Source organism: Manis javanica, chromosome 9 (assembly GCF_040802235.1).
Source record: "Manis javanica isolate MJ-LG chromosome 9, MJ_LKY, whole genome shotgun sequence".
In the NCBI taxonomy this organism is placed as follows: domain Eukaryota; kingdom Metazoa; phylum Chordata; class Mammalia; order Pholidota; family Manidae; genus Manis; species Manis javanica.
In genome coordinates, this window is record NC_133164.1 from 10,332,479 (window position 1) to 10,346,438 (window position 13,960).

At 39.4% G+C, this 13,960-nt stretch overlaps 1 protein-coding gene across 10 annotated transcripts in view; it reads right to left on the reverse strand.

Moving 5' to 3' along the window:
• CLYBL (citramalyl-CoA lyase) overlaps positions 1-13,531 on the reverse strand; it is a 269,007-nt gene extending 255,476 nt beyond the window's left edge. For 4 of the 10 annotated variants that reach the window (XM_037024910.2, XM_037024906.2, XM_037024908.2 and 1 more), the window contains exon 1: positions 13,430-13,490. Coding sequence is in view for 1 of the 10 variants with exons in the window: in XM_037024911.2 (XP_036880806.2) it covers positions 13,430-13,500 (71 nt within the window). In the remaining 9 variants the exon portion in view is untranslated. Of the gene's footprint in view, positions 1-13,429 lie in introns of all 10 variants that reach the window. The other 6 variants (XM_073212402.1, XM_037024913.2, XM_037024904.2 and 3 more) reach the window with 6 other exon arrangements.
• Positions 13,532-13,960: the final 429 nt, after the last annotated feature.

The window sequence follows — 13,960 nt, forward strand, 5'->3', positions numbered from 1 at the left end:
TTTTTTAATTATGAGAAAAATAAGGCTCAGTTTAGACAAGGGTATTGAATAAGATCAAGGGCTAACTACAGCGTCAGCACTGGACCAGAACCCAAGTATCTGTCCAGGATCTTTCTGCTTATATCATAGAGTTAGTCATTTGATTTTGTGAACTGGGATTTTTTTTTTTAATATTTATAAGAAAGACCCAAATAGCACCAATAGGGATATTAAAATAATTCTGATTTTAGGAGATTGAAAAAGTTTTTATTTTAATCTGAACTAAAAGTATTTTTCTGAAGGCAGAAATCACCCAAGGGTGAACTGTGACTCACAAGTATAATTTAAAGATATTATCACTGTTTCAAAGAAATCTACTTAAGACTCAAAACTTTAACATCATGTTTCTGTGCCCTACACAAAATATGCACTAACACTAGCCAAAGGGTAGAAACAACCTAGATGTCCACTGATGGATGAGTAGATAAACAAAACGTGATATATACATATAATGTTATTCATCCTTAAAAAGGCAGGAACTCTGACACATAGATGAACATTAAGGACATTACGCTTAGTGAAATAAGCCAGATACAAAAGACAAATATTGCATGATTTCACCTATATGAGAAGACAGAATAGTCAAATTCGTAGAGACAGAAAGGAGAATAGGGCATACTGGGGCTGGAGAATGAGACAATGAGGAGTTACTGTTTAATGGGCACAGTTTGAATTTGGGAGGATGAAAAGTTCTAGGGATGGATGGTGATGATATTTGTATAACAATGTGAACATACTTGAATCCAGTAAACTGTGTACCTACAAGCAGTTAAAATAATAAATTTATGTATATTTTGCCACAATAAAAAAGGGCACTAATCTCCAGAAATACCACTTTAAATACTTCACTTCCTAAATCTGTTCTTTTTTCATTCAACAAATTTATATTGGGTGCCTATTATGTGTCAGACATTGTTTAAGAGTTGGGGAACATAGTAATGGGATAAACAAACCAACTCACTGCTTTCATGAATATTTGGGGGTGGGGTGGGGTACAATAATAAACAGGTAAATGTACATGTCAGGTGGAAATGAGTGCAATGGGAAAAACATTAGGCAGAGTGAGGGGATCAGAGAATATGGAGGCTAACTGGTTTGGGAGTGGGGATACTGTTCTCGAGGGTGGTTGGGGGAAAAAGACCTTTCCAGTGGATGACATCTGAGCAGAGACTTGTAGGGGGAGGGTGCAGCAGACGGGTGTGGCTGGAAGGGGTGAGTGGATGGAGGAGGTACCAAGAAGGCCAGGGGCACAAACCTAGTTCTTAAGTTTCTTATAAGCTTTCCAAGGGACCGTTTATAGGTCAGTATAGAAATATTTCCTCTGCCATCTATGTGTCATCAATTTGTCTTAAAAATGAACAAGAACACCAACTCTCCTCTTTTCGGAAGACACATGTTTGTAAGGAGACAATTTACATCTCCCATTGCTAGAGCGCCCTCCAGTGCCTCTGTAGGAAAACAGCATGTTGTTGTTTTTTTTTTTCATTTCCTAAACTTTCATATTTGGCCAAAAAATAAAGTATCATTTCGGCATATCATTCTTCTCAGAAAGAATACGGTGAGACTAAACAAAAGACAAGTGTAAGTGCTGTAAAATAAGTCTGTACTACTTGTAAAGGGGTACAGTGCACACATGTGCAATGAAGTTTTTAAATGACCATAAAACGTTTAAAAGCACAGAAAGGCCCTTATTTTTAAAATACACAATTTTTTAGCAATGTCTAATTTGAGTTAAACAGTGAACACAGTCTACCACTAAATTGTGACCCTAATAGTGGGGGTGGCAAGTCGGACAATAAAGTAGAAAGTGTTGTCTTTAAATTCTTCAGTATTTGAGGGTTCTGAATACTAATATTTGAAAAGTGCCCTGCAAATACTGATAGAACACTATAGTCACTCTGCCTCCTCAGCCACAACATAGTGAGGGGAAACAATAAATAAGATTTGCCCATACCAAGCATCCTATTAAAACAGAATCCTCACTTGCTCACAAAGATTGACTTTGATTCATTCATTATGAAACTGGGCACCTCAAAAGCCTACCTAAGAGGAAGACATCATGTGTGGTGTAATTCAAGAGAAGTAAAATTTCACAGCTGTTTACAGAAACACCTGTAGGCTTGGTCAGTGTGACAGCTGAGGCCACAGAGGTGGAAAAGCCAGAAGTAGCTGACAGTCAAGGATAGGGTTGTTTCTAGGCCCAGTGCTTCCGGTTGCATGGTGTGATCAGGAAGACAATTTGTGCTTACGTTACCTACCGTGCACTGGCCTGATGATGTCATGGGAAATGGACAGATAAGCCTCCAAAGGGCATATTGCAATCCAGATATGTATCACCCTTTCTGGAAGGTGATATAACAACACACATGAAAAGGTTTAAAATGTCCATACTCTTACCCAGCAAGTTCACATATAGAAATTTACCTCCAAGTACATAAGTAAGGTAGCCACAGAGATTTGGGTAAAGGGCCACTTATCTCTGCTTTTCCCAAGAAAGAAACTTGGAAATAGACTAAATGAACAACTGTGGTTACAATATCTACAAATCTCTATGTGATAGTCGTGGAACAACAGGAAACAGCAGTGCTCCAAGATTAGATAAATATTCTATAATTTAACCAAAACATAAAATCAAAGCAATTACATAAAAAGCCATCTCAAACCTGGCATATAGCAGGTAAAGGAAGGGGGAAAGGAGTGAAGGGAGAGAGAGGAAGAAAGGAAGGAATAAATACATTTCAGTTTGGGGCCATGTATTATCTACATCATTCAAATGAGTTCCTTAACTGATAAGCTATAGAACACTGAAGTAACAACATGAAATATATTAAACCCGTTCGAATTACAATGGATTTAAATTCATACTTAAGTGACCTATGTGAAACACATATACTATATCCTTGATATTTTCTTTATTGACTAATAAAATTCTATACTTAACCTTTTGAAATCATGAGCAATGCATAGAGGAATAAATAAGCAACATGTAACAACAGAACACAGCACCAGATGCATTCAGGGTAGGAAAACATGTTGTTTATACAATTAACAACTCTTCCAATCTTAAGAATATTCATCAAGCCTACCAATAACCACTCCCCAAGGAGCCCAGCTTTCTTCTCCCTGCCTTCCTAAAATTTTAGCCACATGTACCTGCAGACTTCCCTACAGGGAGTCACACATAAAATAGAATCTCCTACAGAGTGGCCAGTCACAACATTTAGTTAAGGACACTGTGACCAAAGGCTGCTTTCAGAAATTACATCAATCAAAACTTGGCCATTACAAAGCCATCACTGGAGAAAATAACCACTTCAGGAAGTACTGATGCTAAGTAATGTCAGCCACTCTGGATGCCACACTCTGGACGACTGTGGGTGATGTCTGCCACCAGGCTCACCGTGCTCACCTTCTAACCCTCAACACTCACCCTCGGTGTACCACCATGGAGTATTTCTAGAAGAATGAAGTGCATATGCCACTCAAACATTCTGCAAAATAGGCACTCAAGAGAGTTCCCCGAGAGGACAGAAACTGAAGGCCAATTATTCATTCAGAGTGGAGTAGAATAGGGAAAAGCACATGTGATGAAACTGTCCTCAACTCTCCTCCGTATCCACAGGGCCAAGGGTGCAGAGAGTGAGAGTTTCCAGTCAAGAGTTCATCTTCAGGTCCTGGCTTTTCATCTCAATTCCTTGACATCACCCATGGAAACCATTTGGGCCACCCACTGTCCTTCTTCTTGGCCTGCACCCACACAGATGTTCTAGTCCACAGCAGAACTCTATGACAGGGCAATGGTGTAGTGTGGAAGCAGAAGCCCTACACAGCTGGAACAGATCCCCAAGCAAAGGTTATGCTATTCAGTGGGGTCAGGACAGCCCTGCATTAGCAAACAGCCCCTTGCTGGGGAGTTCCCCCTGTAGCTGCACATCCTCCAGGAGGCACCACTCACACACATCTGTGTCTTCCAATTCAGGCCCAGCTCCCTCTTTAGCTCTTGCTTGCCAGCTTGGCTAGTGTGAACAGTTTTCACTCTGGGATACTTCACTTCCCACCAATTCCTCTGTCCAGCTCAAGGGATATGTTTAGATGATTTATGGTTATGCTATTCCCAAAAATACTTCTTTAGCTGCCTCTAGCAAAACTGTGAATCATTTCTGATACTTATAATCTCTTTTCACTTCTTTTCCAGCTATCCTGGCCTACGTAGCCTTTCACGGTATTTCCAGTTTCCTCAGTCTCCTCCCTCTTTCTCTTCAGTCCTACTCCTACCTAGCAAAAGCCCTTCTTTCTCCATAAAGCATTCTGAATACTCTTTCCCTTGACATTCCTTTAGGAGGCCATTCTAGAAGGCTCTTTTTGAACCTCTGGCCTACCAGTTCAGGCTTCTTTACTTCATCCCCACCCTTCACTTCTCTTTCTCTAGGGTGAATAACAATCCTGGTATGCCTGGGACAGAGAGGCTTCCTGGAATGTGAGAGTTTTTGGTGCTAAAACCAGGACAGTCCTGGACAAGTTGAGATGACTGGTCCCCTACCTCCCTGGGCTAAAGTTATTTTCTGCCTCACAACCCAAAACATCATTTTTGTTTACAGCATTCCCTTTAAGCTTCTCACCATGCATTTGGGCAACTTAAGTCAATTTCTAATGATGTCAATAAACATGTTAGATACCTAACACTTCACATGGATCTCTTAATCCCAGTTCTAGTGACAAAGTACACATACTAATTCTGAGTTCTTTTCCAAATGATCATTTAAAACTTCCTCAGTCCTTTTTAACCTCTGCCTCCTTTTTAGCACCTTCCTTCAAAGAAAAAAACACTTGCTTCCACTCTTCTCTGCCCTACAATCTCTCTCCTTTGCACCCTCTTCTCCTATTTCCAACTTCCTTTTGGACTCCCTCCCTCCTTTTTTCCCTTAGTGGTTCACAGTAGTACAGAAGGACAGCAGTGGTTGTCACCACAACCTTAGGTGGCTTCAAAAATTAGGCCAACACTACAAAAGGCCCTATCAGGGCCTCTGACAGGTAACCCCATCAAAGCCCTCTCCAGTCACTTCCTGCACAGCCCACACTGTCCCTTCTTGTTTACCCAGAGTATCAGTGCTTAGCTTGTATTTGTCACCTCCTCAAACTGTCTTCACCTGCTTTTTTCTGTACCAGGTTCTTCTCTAACCTGCCACTGCAAAGCAAGAGACAGCAGCGCGGCACATTCGTTCCTGCTACCTTGAAGCACATGAGGTCACCAAGCCCTTTTCCTTTTAGTTTTTTACTACTAATTGTTTTAGAAAATTACTGCTAATTGCTTTAGAAAACCATCAACAAGAAGTGAAAAGAGATTATAAGTAACAGAAATAATTCACAATTTTGCTAGAAGCAGCTAAAACAAGCCTTAGAGCGAAATTTTGCTATTAAATGCTTACATTAAAAAAGTAGAAAGGTCTATAATAAATTACTTAAATTTCCACCTTAAGAAACTAGAAGAAAAGGGAAAATCAAACCCAAAGTAGGCTGATGATGGGAACAGAAATCAATGAAATAGAAAACAGAGAAAGAGGAAAAATCAATAAAACCAAAAGATAGTTGTTTAAAAAGATTAATAAAACTGATAAAACTAGCTGGACTAATCAATTGAAAAAAAAAGAGAACAAAGAATTATAAATATCAGGGAGAGAGAACACATCACTACTGACAATATGAACATTAAAAGGATGACAGGACTGGAGGTGGGAATAAGGGCTAATTGCAAATGGGCTTGAGAGAATATCTGAGATGATGGAAATTTTGGGGGTGATCTAAGTTAGACTGTGATGGTTGCGTTACTGAGGATTATTTAATTCACATTTACAAAGGATGAATTTTATGGTGTGCAAATTATACCTCAAAAGCTGTAAGAAATAGGATAAGGGATATCATAAACAACTCTATGCCCATGAATTTGACAACTTAATGAAATGGACAAATTCCTTCAAAGACACAAACTACCAATGCTCACTCAAGGAAAACTCAATAACCTGAGCAGCCTTGTATCTATTAAAGAAATTGAATTTGTAGTTTGAAAAGTTTTTCAGAAGGACAACTTTAAACACAAGCATTTAAGGAAAAAAATACTACCTACTAACCATTGCAGAAAATAGAAGAGGGAACATTCTCCAGTGCATTCACCTGGCCATCATTACCACCAAGACCAAAAGAGCATGAATGCAAATAATTTTATCAAAATTTTAGCACATTCAATCCAACAATATGTAAAAATCATGTAGCACAGAGAAGACAAGTAATAAATCCTCAGCATCTTACTACATTGATGGACAGTGATTGCAATGGGGTATGCGTGGGGGGACTTGATAATATGGGTGAATGTTGTAACCACAATGCTGCTCATGCAAAACCTTCATAAGACTGTATATCAATACTACTTTTATAAAAATAAATAATAAATAATATATCATAAACAAGTAGAGTTCATTCCAGGAATTCAAGGACATGCTTAACTTTAAAAATCAATCAATCTAATTCATCATATGAACATGCTAAAGAAAAACCATACGATTATCACGATAACAAAAAAATATCTTATAAATTCAAATACACTTGATCAAAACTCTAAGCAGGGGTGACTTCAGCAAAATTGCACAGGAAGTACCTTCAAAAACCCTATCCTCCATAAGAAGTAATGTGAATATTGGCAAAATTGTCAGAATCAACTTTTTACAAACCTAGAAATTAACCAAAGGCTTGCAGCAATCTGGGAGCATTTACAGAAGAAACATGGATCAATCTCGGTAAGAACAGCAAACTATGTGGGGTTTTAAATTTACCCTATGCTCTCTTCTCAGTTCAGTGGTAGCCTTGAAAATCACAAATGTGGCAACCATGGGAGGGGGTATGGAATGATAGAGCTCTTTGAAAGCCCCAGTCCAGAGAACTGTCACTATTTGACTTGTTTGGTGGTTCCCTGGAAGACCCCACTTGCAAGGCTGACCTGACTCAGAGCTCAACCAGCAGGAACAACATTTTCCCTGAGGACGTTAGTTGAAAATAATCAGAAGCAATTACTTAACATCATAGCTATCTGAGGCGGTGGATCAGGTACACTAATTCAAAAAGGTATATGCCCGCTATGTACACTGCAGCATACTTACAATAGCCAAGGTAAGGAAACAACCTAAGCATCTACCAATAGATGAATGGGCAAAGGAGATGTGGTATGCTTATACAATGGAGATTACTCCTCAGCTGTAAAAAGGCATGAGACCTTGATGTTTGTGACAACATGGATGGACCTTGAGGGTATTATGCTGAGTGAAATAAGTCAAAGAAACTGAAATACCATATGATTTCACTCAAATATGGTATCTAAAAAAACTAAAATAAGTAACAAAATGACCCCATATGTATCTATGAGAACAGACTAGCAGTTACCAGAGGGGAAGGAAGTTGGGGGTGAACAAAATGGGTGAAGGTGATTAACAGTATGATGGAAGGTAATTAGACTTGTGGTAGTGATCATTTGTAGTATATGCAGATGTTGAATTACAAAGCTGTACACCTGAAACTTATATAATGAAAAAGAAAAAAGAAAAGATGGAGACTGAGAGGTCCATTGGAACTTTGAAAAGCTCTGACATATTCTTGGGAATCTATAAGGCTGTGTACATGTGTAGGACTGTTGCTAGCAGACCCATGTTACAAGAAAGTTGTTCTTCAGGAAATTTTTCTAAGGGAAGTTCTTCAGGCTAAAAGTAAGTGACCCTAGACATTAATTCAAATTCACACACACACACAAAGAGCAATGATAAGGTAATTAAGTATAAATGCATATTTTTGCTTTCTTCTCTTCCTTAATTTAAAAAGTAACTGTATAAAATAATATCATATAATTATACTATTAGGCCTATAACATACAGAAATGTAATATATACTCCAATAACAACACAAAGGAGGTAGGTGGAAGCAAAGATGTACTGGGCTAAAGAAATGGCACCAGATAGTAACTCAAATCCACAGGAATGAATGAAAAGAATCAGAAATAGTAAATAAAGTTACTATAATAAATACTATAAAATATGTATGTGTGTGCTTCCCCTTCTCTAAGTTCTTTAAAAGACATAAATTATATAATTAATAACTACAGCAATCTACTAGTTGGTTTGTAATTTATATTTATATGATAATAAAACCATAAAAAAAGAAAATGGAATAGAACTATAGAGGTAACATTTCCCTATCTTCTGGAATTAAACTAGTATAAATCAAAAGTAGATTCTAATAAGATGTATATGGTAATATACATACAATGAATACTACCCAGCCATAAAGAAGAATGATGTTCTTTTCCATATATGCTATAACATGAATCTTAAAAACATTATGCTAAGTGAAATAAGCCAGAAACAAAAGGATGAATATTATATGATTCCACTTACATGAAATCCAGAATAAGCAAATTCAGAGGGACAGAAAGTAGATTAGAGATTACCAGGTACTAGGAAGAAATTATTGCTTCATGGGTACAGAGTTTCTATTTGAGGTGGCGAGAAAATTTCGGATATAGTGGTGATGGTTGCCCAACAGTGCACATGTGGTAATGCCACTAAATTGTACACATCAAATGGTTAGAATTTCAAAATTTGTTATATATATTTTACCATAATTTAAAAAAAGATATATATGGTAAATCCTACAAAAAAGCATTAAAGAAATAAAAAATATAACATTAGAAAATATTCACTTAGTGTAAAAGAATGCAGTAAAGAAGGAATAGAGGAACAAAAAGACATGAGCCATAGGAAACCAATCCCAAATAAACATATTACAAGAAAACTACAAATATGTCTCATGAACACAGATGTACAAAGCTGAACAAAATATTAGCAAATACAATCCAACAATGTTAAAAAGAATTACATGCCATGCACAAGAGGGATTTATTCCAGGTATACAAGACTGGCTTAACATTCAAAGAGTCATTAATGCGATCTGCCACATCAACAGGCTAAAGAAGAAAAATCATGAGCATATCAACTGATGCAGAAAAAGATCTTGACAAAATCCAACACTCATTCAGAACAAAAACAAAAACTAAATCAAAAAAAGTTGTAAGAAAATGAGGAATAAAAAACATCTATAAAACACCTATAGCTAACAGGTTTAATGGTGGAAAACTGGATGCTTTCCCCAAGATAGGTAATAAGGCAAGAATGTGCCCTCTCATCACTTCTATTTAACATTTTACTGGAACCACCAGTAACTGCAATAAGGAAACAAATGCATATATATTGGCAAGGAAGAAATAAAACTGTGTTTGTAAATTAAATGATTGCCTGAAAAATTGACAAAAATAGAACTGACAAAAAATAAATCATGGAGTTAGTAAATGATTATGACTAGGTTGCAAGACACAAAGTTAATATTAAAAAGTCAACTGCTTTCCTATATACCAGCAATGGACAATTGAAATTTGAAATTTAAAACACAACGCCATTTACAACAGCACCCCAAAAATTAAACACTTAGGTATAAATCTAACAAAACATGTACAAGATCTATATGCTGAGAACTATTAAACTCTGATGAAAGAAATCAAGAAGATTTAAATGAATGGAGAGAGACTCCATTTTTATGGATTGGAAGACTCAATATTGTTAGAACACCAATTCTCCCCAACTTAATCCACACATTCAATACAGTCCTAATCAAATCACAGCAAGTTATTTTGTGAATATCAACACAAACTGATTCTAACGTTTATATGGAAGGGTAAAAGACAAAGAATAGCCAACATGATAGGAAAGAAGACCGAAGTTGGAGAATTGACACTAACTTAATTTAAAGCTTTAAAACTTAGTACAAAGCTACAGTAATAAAGACAGCATGGTATTGGCCCCAAATAACAGACACACAGATTAATATAACAGAATAGAGACACCAGGAATAGACCCACACAAATACAGCCAACAGATCTTCGACAAAGGAGTAAATACAATTGAATGGAGAAAGAATAGATTTTTCAACAAATGGGCTGGAACAATGGGAGCAATATGTAAAAATAATAATAATTAAAATAATTAAACACAGACCTTACATCTATCATAAAATTTAATTCAAAATGGGTCATAGACCTAACTATAAAGCACAATACTTTATATAGGTGAAAATCTATGTGACCTTGGATTTAGCAATGAGTGTTTAAATATAACACCAAAAGCATGATCCATAAAGAAAAAAACTGATAAGCCTGATTTCATGGAAGTGAAAACCTGCTCTGTGAAAAAGAATGAAAAGACAAGCCACAGACTGAGAGAAAATATTTGCAAATATGCACACTTAAATCTCAACAATAAGAAAACAACCCAATTGAGAAATCTATTGAGAAATAGGCAGAAGATCTGAACAGACACCTCACCAAAGACACACAGATGGCAAATGAACATATGACAAGATGTTCAACATCATCTAACATCAGGGAATTTCAAATTAAAACAAAGTAACATACTAAAACAGTAACAGATACCACTACACACCTATTAGAATGGCTAAAAAAAAAAATGTAACTGACAATTCTAAATGCTAACAAGGATGTAGAGCAACTGGAACTCTCACTCATTGATGGTGGGAGTACAAAATGGTACAGTCACCTTAGAAGACAGTTTGGTAGATTTTTAAATGCTAAACATAGTCTTACCATACAATCATACTCCTAGGTTTTACCCAACTGACTTGAAAACGTATGTTCATACAAAACTTGAACATGAATGTTTACAGCAGCTTTATTCATTAACAATAAAAACTGGAAGCAACCAAATGTCCTTCAATAGGTGAACAGATAAACTGTTGTACATTTATGCAATAGTATAGTATTCACCAATAAAAGGAAATGAGTTATCAAACCATGAAAAGACATGGAAGAACCTTAATGTATACTGTTAAGTGAAGGAACTCAGTCTAAAAGACTATATACTATTTGACTCCAACTACATAACAATTTTGGAAAAGGAAAACTATAAAGACAGTAATATGATCAGTGCTTGCCAGAAGTTTGGGAGGAGGGAGGAATGGATAAATAGGTGAAGCCTGGGGTTTTTGGGGAAATAAAACTACTCTGTATGACACTGTTTTGATATGTCATACCAGATACATGACATAATGCATTTGTCAAGTCCCATAACTTGACAGCAAAAAGAATGAACCTTAATACATGAACTTTAAAAAAATCATTTAGGAGATAAGGGGATCCCAGGAAAGAATGCAGACTGTGACAAGAGAATCTAACTGTATTACAAGTAGTTGAAACAACCTCAGGGAAGGGGATGGAAGAAAAAGGTGCTGACCTGTAACTCTGGAAATGAGTGGAGCCTGTAATACTAAATGGAAAGGAACTGCACCTAAGCACTGTACTCCAGTTGATAAAAGTTTTCTCCCATGGAGTTTGGTCTAACAGTTCTAATGTGTATATGTTGAAATTAAACAATAAAGTAACTGGATGATGCATGGTGGGGGCCAGGTTTCTCACTGTTGGGGTGAAAATTTACAAATAAGCGAAGGGGAGGAGGCTAGCATGGCTATGTGGTGACAGATCAGAATTGGAGCCAGTATGAACTCATGTTTAGTGTAATACAGAGATGGTTACACACAGAAATACTTATAGATGTATGTATATACATAGGTTACTACTCACACATATATTTCTTTGCTCTGTCAGCTGGGGGGCTTAAAAGATTGGTCCCTGTCCCCAGCAATAGCACACCTAGGAGTAGGGAATATGCTCCCCCAATATGAGGGTCAGGTATTCACATAAACCGAGCAGTGGCTTCCTGGAACAACAGGGCTGGAGACAGGATGGGCAGGGAAGCATCAAGGGCAGCACTACAAGGCCAAATGTTGGAGGGTGGGGATGAGGGGTCTAGAATGGTCCCCGCCTACAGCAACAGTGCTGAATTTCAGAAATAGAAGGAAAAAGCCACACTGGCCTGAAACTTAAGTGCAACCCATGTGAGGCAGAAATGAAGGCATCTCTAAGCAGACTTTTCTCAATTACAGTCTACACTTTCATGTCTCTCATCCCCATGTGTTCTGAAGGTGCCAAGACCCAGAGTACTTAAATGGCCTGCAGGCTCTGTGAAGTGCCCTGCATGAAAGCCTCCTGCCACTGACTTAGTGGGGTGTGTGGGTGTGCTGATAATGAGCCCAGTAGTAAGGCTGGTGACGAGCATTCATTCTGAGCTGAGCCCCAAGTATCTCAGAAGTAGGTGATATGCATGGTCACTAGACCCACTGTTGTACCAGTCACAGAAGCCAAGCCATTCACAGGCCAGAAAAGGATCTTCTGGAAGGGCCTGGGTATACCACCTCAGCAGTTCCTCTGTTTCCAAGGGTGACCCCCTAAGCCCAGGACCACGTACCAGACCTGGGTCTAGGAAAGGGAAGATGGGATTCATACGACCAGGTGGAGCCTGGCATGGGACATTGGTGAGTCAGGAAGCAGGCAGACGTAAAAAGTTCCAGAGCAGGAGCCATAGATTTGGATTCTCAACCAAACTCTGCCATTCTCTGCTCCGACAGTATCACTTAGCATCTCTGAGCCTGTGTCACCTTTATAAAGAAGTCATCTGACTTCTTCACATGGTGGTCAGGGAATCAGATGAGATCATGTAGGCACCTGTAGCTGGCAACCAGGCAAATGCGCCACCAGCTGTTCTCAAAATGTGGTCTGACGATATCTGGGGGTCTCTGAAGCCCTTTCCAAGGTTCTCAAAGGTCTTCCCTTTCCCATCTGTGGGCCCGTAATTTCTTTGCAAACTTCCTCTAAAACAGCTAGTATGACACCCAAATCTCTTATTAAACCAAAGAGATTTTAAAAAATATAAAACCAAGTCACTCATACACACACACATACATATTACGTGGTGTGGAAAACAGTTTGCTTTTTTTTCATTAAAGATGTCACTTGTGTTAAAATCTAATGCGTTTGCTATTTTTAAACAAATATTTTGAAAATTCCCGTTTTAACTCCTCAAACCATAAAAACTGATAATAAGCAAAAGCTCTTCGGGGTCCTCAAAATTTTTTCGGAGTGTACAGGGGTCCTGAGACCGGTTTGGGAACCGCGGTGCCGAACAAACGAGCGGAAGATGTTTTTATAAAACCCGCACGTTCGCGGTTTCCACTGCAGGGGAGGCTGGGTTTGTACCCATTTTCCGGGCCCAGGCAAAGGTCCTCACACAGGGTGGCGCGCGGCAGGGCGACCCTCACGGGGCGCCGGCGACCTTGGCAGAGGTCGCGCGGCGCGCGGGAGGTTCACGGCGCTGCCCCCAGCAGGGGTTCCCGCCCGGGATGGGGAGGCCACGCGGCGGGCTGGGCGGGGGGACCAGGGACCTGCACTCACAGCCGCCACAGCGCCGCCGCCGCCGCCGCCGCCGCTCCGCGAGACGCCCTCGTCAGCAGACACAGCGCCATCTTCCCGACGCGCGCCACGCCCCCGCCCCGAAGCCACGCCCCTTAGCGCTCTCACCGCTCGCCTCGCCCCCGCCCTGCAGTCCCTCCGGGCCACGCCCCGTCCCGCAAGCCACGCCCCCTTCCCACGCGCCACCCGCGGTGGTGTCCCGGGGGTCAAAGCCTTCTTCGCAGCATGGTGGTGGCAGACCCGGGGTCCAACGGGATGACCCCTTCTTGAGCAGTTTTTCTGGTAACTGAGTCCAGTTGTCCCCATGCTTCTTGGCTTGTTAAGGTAGCTTTGAGAGAGCTTGGGTTTTCAGGGCCAGAAGGCCAAATCATCTAGGGATTTGTTGTTTTTGTTGTTAAAACACTCCTAATACCAGTATCAAAAAGGCTAAGAACAACAAAGCTGGCGAGGATGCGGAGAGGGGGGAACCCTCCTACACTGCTGGTGGGAATGTAAATTAGTTCAACCATTGTG